A 17906-nucleotide genomic window follows, 5' to 3' on the forward strand; every position below is an offset into this window, starting at 1 on the left:
TGTCTGAAGGTTAAATAATGGTGCTGTGTATTTCAGAGGAAAGGAACATTTTAACTCCCAGGTGCATAACTACAGCAGTAAATAGGGCACGCATCAGTTTGGTATCATTACATCCAGGGCAGGCATAAACATCTCAGCACAAGATATTCACATCTGATATTCCTGGTAAAACTCCTTGGAGCCTGAGTGTCTTCCAGTGCTGGACAATCAGAAAATAATTGCACAGACAAGTCCACTTGACAGCTATTAGGCCATTTATTTAGGAATGCCTGGACTAAAATGGAGTAAGGTCAGGTGCATTAGTCCCAGTTCTGCTGTGCCCAAACTGGTGTAAGCCCCAGAGGCAGCCAGGACAGAACACCAAAGCCACTGTCCCCAGCACCTGAGGCCTTCAGCAAGCAGAGTCCACCCTGTCTTAGCCAGCAGATGTCCAAGGCTTCCCCATCAAATCCATCTCTTGTTATCAAATGAAAAATAATTTCCTATAGAAAGAGCCTCAGTTCTGAGAACAAAGCACAGGAACCTCAAGGTTTTTAAAGTTAAACTCTCACACCAATATCTCAAGGCAGACAGACCTCACCTGCCAGGACTAAAGCAGTGGTTTCCACCTTCAATCCCATTTAAACTTGGCTATTTTGTTCTACTTTGGCCAGAGCATTCCAGCTACCCTGCAAGATGCCTTTGTGGAACTCCAGAGAGAATCCACCCAAAAATCTCCATTCATAACCCAAAAAATCTTGTGTGCTCTTGATCTATCATGATGGTCATAAAATCTACATATGCCAGTGAACAAGTCAAATTTACCTGCAAACAAATTTTCTGCTGTCATTACTCCATATTCCAAAATTATTTCACTTTGTTACCTGCACAAAGACATCATTAATCCCTTCTCACCTCAAAAAAAAAAAATCCATTCTTGACAAACTGCAGTTATATTTGCAATACAAAAATATATGGCACACGGGATGCTGTAAGGGTGGTAAAGAGGGTGAAATTAGTAAAATATAATTACATATGATGGAATGATTGGATGAGTTGTTTACTTCTATTACTTAATTGAAATTATACTGACTTGGAGGTGTTCCATAATTTCAGTCACAGAGAATTAAAAGTGCACTCTTCTGTTTTATTGAAGCCTTTGCTGTTATTTAATGGTATCTGCAGAACAACCATGGGCTGAAATTGCCTAAGAAATTTAAGAATACAATTATTTACTATGCAAGGGCTCATGATTATGTTTTCCATTCTGCAGTCTTTTACCTTTTATATGTTTCCTACATTCCTTGACAATAAAAAAATAATTAATAAAGATGGCACATGGTATTTTTACAGTAACTTTCCTACTCATGCTGTATTTTTTTCTTCAGTTTCAATGATATTTTGCTTTTCCAAGAACCCTATCAAATTGGCAAAAACTAAATAGCAATCGAAATATTTAAAACAGAATTGTATTTGGAAGAGTATGCTGCAGTCTGCTACCAAGTGTGTTAAGAGATGTTTATTTAGCCACAGACTGGCTACAATCATGCAGCTGAGCCTGGTTTTTTAGGTACAATTTAGGTCATAACATTGAAGCTAATGTATTTTTATCAGCTGGCACTTTGCCAGTGTTGATTATTTCCTAAATGTGCTCTGCATCTTTCCTGAACCTCAGTCCTGGTCTGCTGTACAATTCTATACTCAAAAGCCAACAATAAAGCACAAATCCTGCTCCCCAAGAGGCATAAGGCAGAAAAGATGAGCAGACCTGCAGAGGAGCCCAGAACCCCTTGAATATCACAGAAGAGTGGCATGAGATGTGCAGGAGCACAAAAGGCACTTCAAGTCAGGCCAAAAATGAAGAAAAGAGATGGTACCAGTGGGTTTGTGAATTAAGCACCTCTCAGTGACTGAGCCTCTCCTCTCACACATGGCACAAGTATCCCTGTATCCTCAGGAAAAGCTTTGTGCAGCTCCTTCTCCCAGCCAGGGAGGAACTGCCACGCCACAGTGATGGAGTGGTCCTGACCCCAAAATCTTTTTGTCAAGTTTAGTTCATGGAGTAAAATTGCAGCCAGAGAAGAAAGCATTCCTGGCATCGAACTCTGGCAGCACAAAGCATCCTCAAATCTAAACAGCCCAAGCAGGAAAGCAAAGGTGGGTTATTCACTGCAGGCTTTTTTCCTGGAATATAGTGCTTATCAAAAGGGGAACTTTCTGAGAAAAAAGAGAAATTTTTACTTTTAATCACATTAAACAGAATTTGTCACCTCTCATATTTTCCTCCCATGTGAGAATAAAACACAAAGAGTGTCAAAACTTTTTTGAGTTGCAAAAAAATACTGATTCTATAGTTTAGATATATTTTTCAATTTTTCATTCAGAACACCTCTCCTTTATAAGTATCTCTTTGTTGTTGCTGTTTTTAATCCTTTCTCTTCAATTTTTAAAGGATTAAACAACCCAACAACCAAACCATTTATCTCCAGCTCAACTCAGAACACTTCCTCCATTCTCTCTGTCTCTCCCCTCCACCGGGGGCTCCTTTTGGACGTGAACTCCATTTCCGATTTTCCCCCCACCACAAACGAGAAGCACCCTCCCCCCAGCAGCACCCACCCAGCTCCACTAGCAGAAAGGCCTCGTGCAGAGAAAAAGGCATGAAGAGACGGGCAATGGAACTCTCGCTACGACTACAGCCGGGCGGGGAGGAGCAGGGCCCGGCCCTAGCGCCGCCAGGGCCGCGCCCGCTGCCGCAGCCGGCGCGCCGCCACGCTCAGGGGCTGCTTCCCAAACTTCCTCATGATCTCCTTGATCCTGGCCAGGTTGGTCTTGGAGAGGGTGAAGTCGCACTGGGTGGCCCCCATGTCGTAGCCCACCTCGCAGGTCCTGCTGGCGGCCGTGTAGCCCTCGGCCCTGGCACCCACCACGTACTCGCCCGGGTTGAGGAGGCGCCAGTAATCCCCGTCAGCTCCTGGGGGGACAAAGAGGATTCAGGGCTTGCTTTCTTTTTAGGCTTTGGGCCTTGCTCCTGGAGGGGAGGGGTGTTAGAAAGGCTGAGGGTGGAAACCAGCTCTGAGATCATCGACCATCGTGTTCGCCACCGAACCGCGTCCTCACGCGCCGTGCCCACAGGTTCTGGACATTCCCAAAGATGGGGACTCCACCACATCCCAGGGGGGAAATGGTGCCTTGGGTTTTAGCTTTTTTGTTTTTCAGACTTGGTTTGTAACTCTGAAACTTCATATTGGGTGTAAGTTCTCTTCACAGGGCAGTGACAAACAATCCCTTCCCAGCTAGAGAATCAAGGACGACTGGTACCCAAAATGCATGAACAGCAAAGGGAAGGGGCAAGCCAAGGGGTTGAGACTCCATAACCTGAAGCTGTGGTTGGACAATTCACCCCAATATGTTGGACAAGGGACCCCCCAGACGAACCAAAACTTTTAAAATTGTAAAACTTGTGACTGGGATCCATCTTGGATTTGATTTGGGTGTAGTCCCTGCCAGGCCCTTGCACTGCCCAAAGTGTAACCTTTCAATAAATTCCTGCTTTATCCCTTTTGCTCTGTTCCAGGTCAGACTTTCCAGGCATCAGTTCAGCCTGCTCCAGTTCTTGAAAACCCTTCCCATGAAGAAATTTATCCTAACATCACATCTAAACCTTTCCTGGGGCAACTTGATTTCATTAAATGAGGACACAGAATCCCAGGGAATAAGGGGATTTGAAAGGGACCCACAAGGACATTCAAAAACAACTCCCAGCCCTGCATCACCCCCAGGAGCAGTCCTTGGCCATGGGTGAGGTGATACCACAGGTAGAACCCTCCATCCTCACACCCTCCCCATCCTGCCAACCCTAGAGAAAAACACACCTCCATCACTTTTTCCAAATGAGGAAAAAAGGCTCCAATCCAGCTGTAGATTTTTGGCAGTTGGAAAGGCCTGAGGCAAAATCTGGTCATTCCCATGGGGTAGAAAAGACCTTTCCCAAACTAATCCTTACTGAGGGATCCAGAGGGGTCCCAGTGAAATATCCATATCACACAACCCTGACCAGACTACCAGGACACAGATTTGGGTGCTATTTATTAGGAAAAGTGTGTGAATACATAATATCAACTCACTTTGGGGTGTAAGTAAATATTCCCTTCTATAAAGCCTTACACTGGGGTTTATAACACTGATTTTCCTACAAAATAAATTCACCAGGACATTTAATCACCTGGTTAAATGTAAATACACAAACCAAGCTCCTGTAATCAACTGAACTACTCATAAAAATGTATTTTAACACCTCATTGAATCAGGAGTTTCTGGTTTCTTCTCTTTCATCATGAATGATCTCTGATATACCCATTTTATGTATCCATATGTGCTTCTTTTAAATATGATTTTAACCACTGAGTATTCTTAGCTGTGAATTGAAAAAGGGGAAAAAATATTACCTAAAATTAGTTTTGCACTCTGTCCTGGAGAAACTCCTTGTGAATGAAAGTACATATTCAAATATGCAATTCCATGTAAAAATAGAAATGGAACATCTCCTACATGAGGAGGGGTTGGGGTTTTTTAGCACTGATGAGACCTGACAGCCTTACTAACACCAGCCCTGGTTCACTGGCAGTGCAGGTTGTAGCAAAAACTGAAGATGATTTGCATAAAAATATTATATTTGGGGAAGGATCAGGCTGGTCAGCCTCTGTTTAAAGAAACTGCATTTTAATTTAGGGTTTGGTAAAATAAAAAAATGTGTTTGCAAGCAGCAAGTGTTAACAAATGGCAAATTGTTAATGGTAATGCAGCTTCTGAGTGTGCCAGAATTGTACCTGATCAGGTCCATTCTTACATCCCAACATAATCAGGGGTTTTAAAAATCATTTTAACCACATTTGGGGTGATAATAAGGTCCAAATTTTCTGTTTCTCATGCCTTGGGCTCTGAGAGCAGCTCTTTATTCAGTTCTCCCTCACCACTGGGTCGGTTGGAAGCTGAACAAAAGGCCAAGCCATAAATCTGCCCAAATTCCTTGTATTTATCCCCAAGGGCTCGTTTTTAGCTGTAAATGCTCTGGCAACACCACAGGGCAGCCAGATCACATCCCTGCTCCCAGCCTGGCTTTAGCCCCAGGACTGCAAACCTGACCCACATTTTTCTGACACATTTAACAGTCAGTTCATCACAGCCCCACACAGGGCCAGGAATAAACCCACACATTCACACCCCTCTGGGAATTTATTGCAAAGCTGGGTATGAAGCCTTCAGCAGGAGGCACTTTCCCTCCTTTCCATTTAGAAGCAAGCAGACAGGAGTATTTCTGTCAGCTGTCAGTGCCCAGAATTTAATACCAGGCTAAAAGGTTGGGGTTTTTTGAAAATCAGATTAAATCCAGTAGGTAAATAAAAAAAAAAAAAATTCAGAACAGATGGCAAAAATAAACACAATTAAAAGCACAGATAAATTTAGTAAATAATAGTTTTGCTGAAATAATAGGCTCCAGTGGGAGCAGGCTGGAGGCAGACAGCATCCATACCCACATACTGGGGCTGGAAAAGGATTGCCATGTCTGCTTAGATAAAATAACAATGCATTAAAGGACAAAGATAGCATTGCTAAGAACTTAATATGTCAGATTACTCCATAAATTCTACCATTAAGAGAAATGTCCTTTGAGCCTGAAAGGACATGCCTTAGTTACAATTAAGTGACAGTAAAAGTGCAAAAGAAATTTTTACACTTAAATGTACCAAACTGCACTGATTTAAATGCATTATAAAAATCTTTCTAATGCTTTTTTATCAACTCAAGGAAACCTGGCCATAGTGCTGCAAACCCAAAGCATGCAACAAACTCAACTTTTCTGTATGGGCCAGGCAGCCAGGAGTGAGGCTGGAGAGCTGTAATACCAGAATTATGCTTAGCTTGGACTAATAAAATAAATATTTAATATATAAATGTATTTAATATATTAAATATTACTAAATGCTGCTTCAAAGTCCTTGGGTTTTGGTTCATAAAATATACTGAAATCACAGGAAACTTAGAAAAATATTCATAAAAATTTCTCTGGACACTGTGTGAAATTAAATTTAGTACATTTTGGTTTGAAAACTGCATAGAAGCATCTGTCTTTAAAATCTGGCTGTGACACAGAAGTGTTTCACCAGGAAGAAACTGCACATTTCTCCATCAATCTTTACTTTGTCATTTCCCAAATGACAGGAAGCCACCCCCAAAACTGCCTTTGCATCATGAGGGGGAAAAGCTGCATTTGTTCACCCAACTGAGTTCCTTTTCCAGAGGTTTTCTCATAGAGTCCAGACAATATCTGACTGTAACAACAGGGAATCACTCAGACTTAATCAATAATTACATCTGCATCGAGGGAAAATGGAATAATTTCCCACAAAGCTCTTGCTCTTGGAATCAATGCCTTCAATTAGCCCATTAATGGTGTTAGCTGAATGTCAGCATCCCTCTCATTCCATCAGGGATATTGTATCCAGCAGAAAGCCAAACCAATGTGCTCTTATTTCAGTCCACAGGAAGAAGCAAAGGAATTTTCTCAAACCTTTAAATGGTGTTAGAAGGCTTTTACAGGCAGCTTTTCTCTGGCTCTGTGGGGCAGCTGGCCACGTTAATGCAGCAGTGAAACAGCAGAGCCCAGCTCACTCGAAACAAAACTTATGTGAATAGAGACAGTGCCATAATTCTCCTCCTGCTTGGCCTATTTTTACATCAAGGCAACTCAGAGGTTTAAACAGACACATTTTTCATTTTAAAAGGTACAAATGAAAGAAGAGTACTGACAATTTGCCTTCTTTCTCTGGAGTTATACATGTCATTTTAGCTTTTTGGCTCCAGCATAAATCCTCTCATTTCAGGGACTAATGAGACGTGTATTGTTATCTGGATAATATGAAACGAGATAGAAGTTTTATGTTCCCATCTCCACAGTGATTCCAGAGTGTGAGTTTGAACGGCTCATTAAAAAGAAAAATTAAAGGGAATGAAATAAGTACTTTTATTTTTACTAACAAGTGCAGATGGCCTTGAGCCATAGAGGCTCAGCAATAAGTCAAGATGTAAATAGCTGCAAGATTCCCTGAGTGTTACAAGGTGGATTTTGGGATCTTGCACATTTATTGCACTTTATTTTTTTTTACATGGCAATCCAGAGCACAGAAAGCTGGAGATTAATCACACATTGCATTAAGTCAGAGCAATACAATAATTTTGTTAACAGAGTAACACAACCCACACTTTATGGCAGACTTTCAGCACTGCCAAGGCTTCCAAGACTAGAAAAAACAGCTGATTACTTTAATTCCCACTGCCATTTCCCAGTGGTCCCATTTGGAAATATTTAAGGCAGAATCATTATTGCCTAATTAAGTTTCTGTCATTCAGTGCTGTCTTTTACAATGGAGACACAGTAGCACTGAAATTAATCATAAACTAAGTTAGATATTCCCAGATTCATTATTGGCTCAGATCACCTCTTGTAGCAAACATTAAAGATTTGCAAGCCATAAAGTTCTGTGATATTCCATGGCCTAAATCAGTTTGTGTGCCCAAATCTGCCACTCTTGACCTCAGTGGCAAAGAGCATGGAAGTGGCAGCAAGTGCAGAGCACAGAACACCAGTAAGGAGATAAAAGTACATAAAATTAGCATTCAAAAAACGTGTGGATGTGGTAGTTAGGGTTTGGTTTTAAATCACAGATCTGTTCTTTTGCACTGATGTTTTGTATTTTTATTGTTTTTTTTTTTTTACCTGTGCGAATGTCATGGTTTACACCTTCCACTGAAATAACAGCATTTGGGATTCCCTTTCCATGCACATCTTTCACAATTCCTTTGATGCCACGATGGACCTGTGAAGAGAATAAAAAAAGCAAGCAAATATTGCACAGCAATGAACAGTAATATTTGTGGGAACTTACAATGAATCATTAATTCCATAAGTGAATTATATTTTTATATTCCTACTTCATGGCTCACAACGTTGTGAAATATCATTATTAACCCTTTAGCAGACCTTCAGGCATTAACATGTGAATCAGTTTGTGAATTTTGTTAGGATTCCTGAGGCATCAAATTCAAGATAAATAAGATTTATAGATAAGAAGAACAGCTGAAGCAACAGACAGAATATTGGGGTCTTTTCCTAGCAGGGCTCAGCACCCACATCAAATTTTCAGAAGCTTCATTATTTCATTCCCTGAAGCCAAACCAGCCTGGCTGGAGTGATATGCCTATCAAAAATACCAATAACCCCATGATTATTCATGCAAGGGAAAAGAGCAGGAAGCCCAGTCTCTGAATGAGGAAGGAGCTCCACGCTGGTCAGTACCTGCTCCATAAAAACAATCAGGGACTCGCGGTTGTTCTCCCACTCCTCCGGCAGCTCGCTCTCGTGGGGATACTTGTCACAGCCAACATAGATGGAGAGCTCAAAGCAGTTGGTGTGCAGGTAGCTGAAGTCATTGATGCCTGTCAGTATGGGGGGAAAAAGGGAACAACTTCATATCCTTTTTAATCTATTGATCAGGTCTTGAGTTTTTATGCAGATTAATGTATCTTCGATAAACATAAAACATCCAGCTGGCTCAGCCTGCAGAATTGGAAGGGCAAAGTGTTTTCAGAAATGCCAAATGTTCTGTAGCAAAGCAGCAAAGTGCTCAAGGACAGGTTGGACAGGGCTTGGAGGAACTTGGGATAGTGAAAAGTTGTTCCAAGCAGGGGCTGGAAGGGCTTTAATGACTCTTCCAACCCAAACCATTCTGGGATTCTATTGGTGGGGAAGATGGGGACACAGCCAGGAGAAAGGTCTCTCTCTACAACAAAAATCCATGCTCTGCTTTTAAGAAAACACTAAGAATCCCTAATCCTGACATTGCCCATGGAGCAGCTCTCCCTTGGGAGTGCCCTGGGTAGAAATGGAATTGTCTCTGTTGGGTGGCAGGGCTGTGCAGCTGCTAACCCAGCTGACAGAACCCTGAATCCCAGGACACAGCAGTGTGCTCACAGGGAGTGTTATATAAAAGTGATTTATCAGAGCTGCTCTCCTCCCTGAGTAATCTGATAGAAAATCCAGAAAAATTACGGTAGTAATAATTATTTTATGTTACATATGGTGTCTGTGGTTTGTAAGAAATGAAAGGGTCTCTTTTCTCCCTACCATGGTGTTGCAGAAGACTGGGATCTGCACTCTTGCTCTGCAATTGGCATTTCCATCAGAAATATGTCCTAATCAAGCCCCAGGAACCTCAGTGCCTCCAATCTCTGAGGAGTTGCAGTTTAATTCTGCATTACAGAGACCACTGTAACCTTTGCAAAGGTCTGGAGCACTGAGGAGGATTGTCTTTACACAGAGAGCTCAAACATTTCCATTCTCCAGGTTTCTCTCCTCTTTCTCACAATTATTTTCCTGCTTATAAGTTCTCCACCCTCACACAGATAATGAGATACAGAACATGAACACTAGAGGAAGAAATTCTGTGAGCTTTATTTCTTGTTCCACCTGCATTTCTAATAAGAAAATATATTTTAAAAGTTTTAATGATCATAAATCGTTATGTTTAAAATGGGAAAAATTAGCTTGAGTTGTGTTCACCGAGTGCTTCTGACCAGGAAGAGTTAAACCAAAATCCCTGTTCCTGTCCAATTACCACAGAGCAGTAGTCAAGTATTTAATGAGCCCTCAGTGCCTTCTGGAAGCAGAGCAGGAGGATTATATAATACAGATGTTAAACTTTTCACTTTTGTTGATGGGGAAAACCTAAACATCAGCCAGTGGCATATGCTACTCCACATAAATGTGCTTCCCCTCCACTTGAGAAACAGCCACAATTATTTTCCCCTCACATACTGTATAACATCCTGCTTAATCTGCTGTGAAATGTTTTGCCATACACAGTAATTGCTCAGTTTTAATATATGTATTTAAGAAAATGGCTTTGTGTTGCCAAGAGCAACTCTTCCCTAGTGCCTGCACATGCAAACCCAGCCTCAAAAACACAGAAAATAAAATTACATTAATCTCTTTTTTGCTTCTCTCCAGTTCACCCAGTGCAGAAACTTTGTGTAAAATTGCTGAAGAACTTGCCTTCACTGCAGTCAAAATAATCTGCAGGAGATGCCACAGCTGGGTTTCAAAGGCATGAGGAGGTGTTGGGTCTGTGTGGTGCACATGCTTCTGTAGGGACTGAATTAAATTAGAAAAATCCCATCTAAATTTTCCCTTGTTGTAAGCAGTGAGAAGTTTCTGTGCAGGACCAGTGCAAGGAAGCAGGTGGATGAGGAGAGAGGGGACAGGTAGTTTCAGATAGTGGCACAATGAGGAGGTGGCACCCACACAAAAGGATGGGTGGGAGAGCTTCTGCAAGCACTTTGTTAGAGGTCTTACCATAATGTACCAGAGCAGGACATTAATCACAATTAAAACATCATCAAGAAATAAAACAAATCAGATGAAGCAAATCCAAAATGTAATTGGTCCTGAGAAATCAGGGTAATATTCAGCATCTATATTGTTCATCTCTCCTTAATGGAACTCAGTGTGACAGCTCTTAGTGACAAGGCCAATGCCATCTTTTCTGGATCAATTCATAATGATGTTTCTTGTAGCACTTAGGAAAATTAAATTTGTAAATTAGTTAATTAAGTGGTCAAGTTATCTCTCAGAGAATGCTTTAGAAATTTGCAGAAATGCACAGGAATGTACTGTCAGCCCTAAGAATTCAAGGTTTCCCCCCAAATTCACACAACACTTTTTAACCTCCTGAAAAAATATTTGAAAAGCTTGTTCTCAACTGTAGCCTTTAAAGGCTGGCCAGCACTAACTCCACATGGGCCAACATAAAAGCCATGTCCAAAATCCCAAAATGTTCATGCATTGGAGGTACCTGTGAGTTCCAAACACGAGCCAGGCTCAGCCAAACCTGGGTTTCAGAGACACTGGCCTGCCTCTGTTTGCCATTAGTGCTGCTCCTGTTGTCAGCACACTGATGCCTGTCTCATTTCCTAATTTCAGGGAATACGTTTTTTGGCTGATTCACTTAGAAAAACATGAGGATTTTGAGCAGAACTGTGATGAATCAGCAGTGTCTGATTCCCAGCCTGCTCCAAACGCACACCCAGAGAGGCAAATGTGCCTAATGCTGTTAAAAATGAGCTAATTGGGCTTTCCTGGAAATCAAGGTTTTGGCCACACCACAGACCGTGGCTTCCCCTCTGTGCTCTTAACAGGGTGACAGGCTTGGGTGTGTGGAGATTGCTCCAGGCTGGATTTATCCTGGCAGCAGGAATGCCTGTGGAGCCCATGCAAAATCTAAGTGTAAGGACATCCAGGTGTTTTAGAAATAGGATGGCAGCAGGCAAACAGTAGCTTTTTATGGCATTTCATTACAACTGTGAGTGAATGCGAGTGGGGGCTGATCTGAGGCTGAGCTCAGCCAGCAGGAGGCTGAAATCAGGATTTCCTTATCTGAGGGGCACTGGAATCTCTCCCTGAAGCCACAGCTTCAGCTCTGACACCGCCTGTGGTGCTTGGCAGCAGCTTTATTCTTGTCACCTTGTGTGGGGGTTTGGACTGGGCTGGTTTCTTCCTGACAAACTGTCTTGAGTGCACAGAGTTCTTAAAGTTAAAGTTCTGTATGTGCACTTTTGGAAAACTTGGCTGTACCGGCAGCAGTAATGACATCTGGAATTATTCCTCCTAGAACCCACATTTTACCGGCACAACGCACACCGGGCAGTGATGGCCTCACTCTAATTAACAAGATAACACTAACTGGGGTTTCCACACTCACTTCCAGCCACGGTGTGCCAGGAGGCCCCGTTGACAGTGCCATCCTCCTTCTGGAAGTCCTCGGTGTGGCAGGCTCTCCTCCGGGCATCCGTCATCAGCCGGTGCGTGGAGGCGTAGGAATAGGCCAGCCAGCGGAACACGTGGTCGTCGGGGGTGGGCGTGTAGTCCTGGGTTTTCCACATGGATCTCACCATGTCATAGGGATAGGCCACCACCAGCTCTCCCCCCTGCAAGTTGCCCCCCAGCACAAAAGGGATTTTTTCCATCCAGGCGATGATTGCCCGTGTTTCCACCGCCACCTGGGAGGAAAACGCAACAGCGGCTCCGGCTCAGCCTGGAAATCTGATGGTGCTGCTTGAGTCCTGAGAACCATCAGCTGAAGGGATGTGGGCAAGGAGAAGACATTCTATAATCATGGTGCTGGCCAGCCATCCTTGGGAGGTCACACACATCCCTTATGAGCTAAAACCTTCACATCAGTAATTCATGGAATAGGAACATCTGACAGTCCCAAGAGCAGGAACTGACAGGTGTCAGATGGTGACACTGCTCCCCCTCTTTTTGTTTCCAAAATAAGGGATTAAACATAGAAATAATGGCCATAAATTAAAACACAGCAAGTTTCACCTCAACCTGAGGATGAACTTTTCCATGAAGGGGACAGAGCACAGGAACAGCTGCACAGGGAGGTCAGGGAGTCTCCCCCTCTGGAAACATTCCAAACCCACCTGGATGTGCTCCTGTGTCAACTCCAGGTGACCCTGCCTTGGCAGAGAGCTGGGCTCATCTCCAGAGGCCCCTTTAAACTGTAACTATTCCATGATTGTGTGATTCTAAAGCACTAAAAACTGCCACAGTGAAGCTGCTATTAATAGCTATCATTATATTTAACAGGTCAGGCCAAAATAAGTTAAATTTCTGGCACCACGAGCCAATAAACGACTTTAACACAAGGCACAGCACTGGGTCTGCATATGCTTGATCTGTTGCAGGTTTTTTTTGAGATAAGAATAGATTTTGGGTAAAAGCAAGTAAGAAAACCCCAGGACAAACCTGTGAGTGATTTCAAAGAGCTCATCTATGCCACAAAACTCGGGAGAAGCCTGATCCACATGGCCAAGCTCATGCTGTGCTTGCTCCCTAAAATTTGGGTATTGAGTCTTCCAGGTTCTTACAGTAGCTAAAAATCCTCAAGGAAACCATTTTTTTCCTCAAGACCTGCCTCTAAAAGCTGGGGAGGGGATGGTCCTTTGGGGTGCATTTTTATTTCCACTGACAAAAAGGGAATTATTGTCTTAGATCAGGTGTGGAACTTCACCCTTCACAGGTTATTCATTTCTTGAGAAATGTAAATCTCATTCTCTCAGCACATCCCAGCCTTTGTGTCCCCTCTCCTGGCCTTACTCACAGTGGCATTTTCGGACAGGTACCAGTCAGGGATGGGGATGTGATGGTTTGGAACTTTTCTTTTACTCTTCTTCTGATCTTCTGACTCCCAGAGCAGAGAGTTTAAGTCAGGGAAGTTGTTGTTGATGTCAATGCCATCCTGAGTCCATCGTCCTAGAGACCAGCCCCCCAGTTCTGAACCCTTAGATTAAAAAAAAAAGAAAAGAAAAAGAAAGAAAATAAAAATCAATGTTCAGTCAGAATACAACTCACAACTTGTGAGCCCCTGCAGAATGTTTGGGATTGTGCCAGAGGTAAGTCTATACAGAGAAATGGATGATTAATTATTTAATTAACTGAATTAAACACTTGGTGCTTTTTAAAAAAATGTGTACGAAATTTTGAATGAGGCTAAGGAAAATCCATGAAAATTTACTTGGAGTTAGCCAAAATATGTCTCTCAATGGAGACAGCACACATTCCCTCCCATGAATGATTCTGACTTTCCTGTTCCAGTCTTCTGCAGACTGCTCTGGAAGATTTTCCAGTGCATTCAACCAGGCCCAACAATTTTTTCCTGGTGTCTTTCAGCCATCCAGACTGAATTATTACAATGCCCAAAACGTTGTGCTCTCCTTAAAGGCACACTATTACATTTCAGCTGGGGATGAATGCAAATTTTCACGTGCTGAGCTTGGTTTCTCATGAGAAACAGACTGCATGAATTTTCCATTTTCCACAATGGTGTTCCCATGGCTCTGTACACCTCAGGATGGTTTGTATGGTCCAACATCACATCAAATCTGTTTCTTTCCTTCTGTTTCCCAAGATGGTTTGTGTTTACTTTGATGCGCCCATCTTTCCGTTTTTAAATTTGGAAGACGTGATCATTGAACAGAATAATGACAAGAGGAGCATTTCTGACTCATCTGCTGGAAAGAAAAGAATTCCTTGCCGTGTTTCTCATCCGAATTACCGCTTTATAGGCCTTGTCATATCCGTCAGGGTTCACAGAGGGCAGCAGGTGGATCCTCGTGCCCTGGACCAGGTGCACGATGCGCGGGTTCCCAGCCAGGTACTCCTGGCACATGAACTGCATCAGCAGAAGGATCAGCTCTCGTCCAAGCACCTCATTCCCATGAGCTCCTGCAATGTAGTGGAATTCTGGCTCCCCTGTGGAAAAAAAAAAAAACAAGGAGCAGAGTTGTAGTCAGGGCAGCAAATCAAATGGCATCGATGTCAATCAGCAACATTTCACTTCAGGAGTGCTGGGGAAATCTCCCAGCTGCACTGATGAGGGTTGAAAATGTCACTTTGGAGAAATAAATTTATTTCTGTTGCTATTTTAGAACGGGCTTAGGTATTAGTGATATCTAAAGCCTCCAAACCCCATTTTTGATTAAACATATCTTTAATTACACTCACAACTTCAGCATGTTAAATCGAGATTTTAACAGTTTTGAAGGTCTAAAAGTCACACGAAAAATACTTTGCTAGAAGAGAGTTTTCCTAACAACCAATCTAAACATTATCAGGGTATTCATGGATACAGCAGAGCACAAAATCCCTTTACAGCTGTCCCAGGCACTATCACAGTGAGAAGGACCAAAGGCTGGATGAGTTTCTATTCTGAAGAATTACACCATGGTAGGAAATTGAACCCCAGCCCTCACAAGTGAAAAATTATTTGGAGGTTTGACCTGTCCCTGCTTGCAATGCATTCACCCCACATAAAAAGGAAAATTTCTATCCATACCTACATCAGTACCACTACTAAAATCCATCCCCCAGTATTAAAATTCACTTTTATTTTATTTCTGTAAAAAATGATCCTTAAAGAATTCGATCCCACATTCAAAATGTCTTCTATTTGTGCTCACCCTCCTCTTCCCAATTTAGAAATACAGCACTGAGGTTCCTCCCACATACATTTGAAATCTTTGCTGCCATGAATATAATTCCATCAGTGATAATTAGTGCAGACACAGAGAAAGAGGAGGGGGGAAAAGCCAAATCCCAACATCCCTTCTACAGATTTAGTTAAGATTAAAATCCTAACCAACTTCGTGTTCTCCTGGGTTGTCAGAAATCTCAACAGCATACAGCTTCAGTCCTTGGTTGCTTTTTCCAATATTGTAAATTCTTGTTATATTTGGGCACATTTTATTCACAGTTTTCATCAACTGCCAACAAAAAAAGGAGAAAATAAAAAAGAACATATTTAAACAATGCAGCATCAAAATAGATCCACTATGAATTGGTTCATTCTAAATTGGATGTGGCACAAACTCTTCATTTGCTTCTCTGATTGCTTCTTAGCTGTAAAAGCTTTATATTTAGTTCAGGATTTTATAGCTCTGCTATCTCATTTTTAAAGCATTATGCCATGGAGAGTAATAAAAATAATGGAGAGTAATTAAAACAACCACACTCTGTGAGGTGCTGTAGGTAAGGGGCTTGAGGTGACCCAGGGTGTCAGTGCACAGAAATGCATTTATTTTACAGGTTGCCACATTTTCCCCAATAGAAATTTTTTTTTTTTTTTTTCACTCTGCCAGCAAGCAGAGATATTGCCTTAAAAGCAGTTCTATTTTAGCTAAAGGCTAAAACCATACTGCATAAATAATGTTACTGACTCAGACCTGTGTTTACTAATTTCTCTCCTCACACCTTCTTCAAATTGAAGGAAACTGAGCTGGCTGATGTTTCGCTGCATCCATGCTGAGGAAGAGGGAATGGGAGCCTGTTGTGTCTGAAACCCAGCAGAGAAACTTCTGACTCTGAAAATTCCACGTGCAGCAGCTTTCCTGACGTGCCTGGCACTCCAGTGCTCTCAGGATACCAAGAACATCAATTTAGAAAAGTGGTTGGAAGTATGGAAATGCTCATTAATAGTGAGAAAAATGCCCAGAACCAAGTTCAAAGTGTATTACAGTCAGTGGAAATATTTGTATTGGCCTCAGTAAACTCCCCATCATCTCTTTAATTGCAAACATGTGATTATTTTCTGAGTCAAAGAACTTTTCCTGCATTAGAGCCTTTGTAGTAACACTCACTGTTTCTCTTTTGGTAACATGTAATGCAATGGAGTTAATGGAAATAAAATGCTGAAAATGAACATATTTCATATTTTATCTTCTCATTCCCATTTCCTACAAATGGCACAATATTTCACCTATGACCTGGATTTGTTGTCTCAAAGACAAGGTTGTATCCAAATATCCACATTAAACATGGAATATCTCCTGTATCACATGAATATATACAAATATATCCACAGGAATGAACACACAATAAATATTTTGGGCTGTAAAACAATCCTGCACACAAGATACAGTGAACATTCCCACTGACTGGAAGAAGAATGTTGAATGCTCTTTTACAAGGAGAAAACTGTAAATTTTATCTTCCTAACCAGAGAGTTTTATTAAAATACCCTGAAACTGAGAAAATCCCTCCCTCTCACAAATACTTGACTTATTGCAATGTAATGTAAAGCTTCCAAAACATGGCGCAGGGAACAGCATCTCCTCCTCCTTCAGTGTTGATAATAAATCACTTCAGAGAACAGCATTTTTCTAAAATGGCTGGTGGTGAAATAGCTATGAAAAGTGACAATAATGTAAATTTTGGGGGTTGGGGATGTTTTGATTGTTTGTTTGTTTTTAATAAGAAGCTGACTCTGGCAGTTATTATTCCATTTTGCACTAAAGTTTTGAGAATAGTTTTGGGAATATAAGACTTGTTGCAATACAATCCACAATATTCTGCCCACCAGCAATTAAAATCTAATGAGGTCTAAAAAAATTAACTATTTTGACACAGAGGAAAACAGAAATTGGGAGAGCACACAGCTCAATCCTCACAGCCACTGATTTTTCCACTTGTATGAAGAGTGAAAAACATTCTGGCTTAAAGCTGTGGTTTTTTTCCCCAAGATATTTCTAACCTGGCCAACCTGTCTTTGTGCAATGACAACATAAATATTTTATTTTATTGTTCTTGACAGTAATTAAGCCAATTGAGTTCCTACTCATCTAATCTTTGTGCTAAGAAATATAGGCCATGAAATCTCTACCAAAATAAACGTGTGACTCAGTAGACAATTGCTCAATAAAACCCAGTGGTGATTCATGCAGTATAAATACACTGAAAATCCAGCACACTGCAAGTGATTCACACACATCAAGTCCAAACACATTATCTTTATATTTGAAGAGAAAGTGGGCAGAAATATTTCTGCAGGACAACCCACACTTGTGTCTGTGGTGATATGAAGCAAGATTAAAAACAATAACAAAGCCAAGAACAAGGTTGGCTGTTTGAAGTTAAAGGAACAAGATTAACAAGGCTGGTAGATTTTAAATTATACTAACAGAGTTTTTTTTTTTTTTCCTGGTGTTTCTGGTGAATTTTTACTGATTTTCACAATGGTGAATAGGGAATTGGACTCTAGAGTTTATTCTGATTATCCAAACCCAGTGAAATCTATGAGAAAACTGATGGCTAAATCAGAGAAACCACTGTGTCATTCCCCACTCAAATACATATGGAAAAAAAAGAGTGGCACATTATATGAAAATACTCCTCTCTCACATAATGTCACCTCTATAAACCATGTTAGTTTATCTACAAATTAAGACTTTGGGACTTTATTGGACTGCTTTTTTTAATAGATTAAAACAGGGGAAATATTTTAAAAACTTATTGCATACAGAGTTTAATA

At 41.4% G+C, this 17906-nt stretch overlaps 1 protein-coding gene across 1 annotated transcript in view; it reads right to left on the bottom strand.

The window, feature by feature from the left end:
* Positions 1-236: 236 nt before the first annotated feature.
* Positions 237-17906, bottom strand: part of CPXM2 (carboxypeptidase X, M14 family member 2) — a 64865-nt gene continuing 47195 nt past the window's right edge. Inside the window, exons 7-13 of the mRNA XM_056495285.1 lie at positions 15240-15363; positions 14157-14353; positions 13203-13382; positions 11796-12093; positions 8336-8475; positions 7757-7856; positions 237-2953 (exon numbers count right to left, since the gene is read on the bottom strand). Of these exons, the coding sequence (XP_056351260.1) occupies positions 2706-2953; positions 7757-7856; positions 8336-8475; positions 11796-12093; positions 13203-13382; positions 14157-14353; positions 15240-15363 (1287 nt within the window). The 3' untranslated portion in view covers positions 237-2705. The remainder of the gene's footprint in view (positions 2954-7756; positions 7857-8335; positions 8476-11795; positions 12094-13202; positions 13383-14156; positions 14354-15239; positions 15364-17906) is intronic.

The sequence above is a fragment of the Oenanthe melanoleuca genome, chromosome 6 (genome assembly GCF_029582105.1).
Source record: "Oenanthe melanoleuca isolate GR-GAL-2019-014 chromosome 6, OMel1.0, whole genome shotgun sequence".
Taxonomy (NCBI): domain Eukaryota; kingdom Metazoa; phylum Chordata; class Aves; order Passeriformes; family Muscicapidae; genus Oenanthe; species Oenanthe melanoleuca.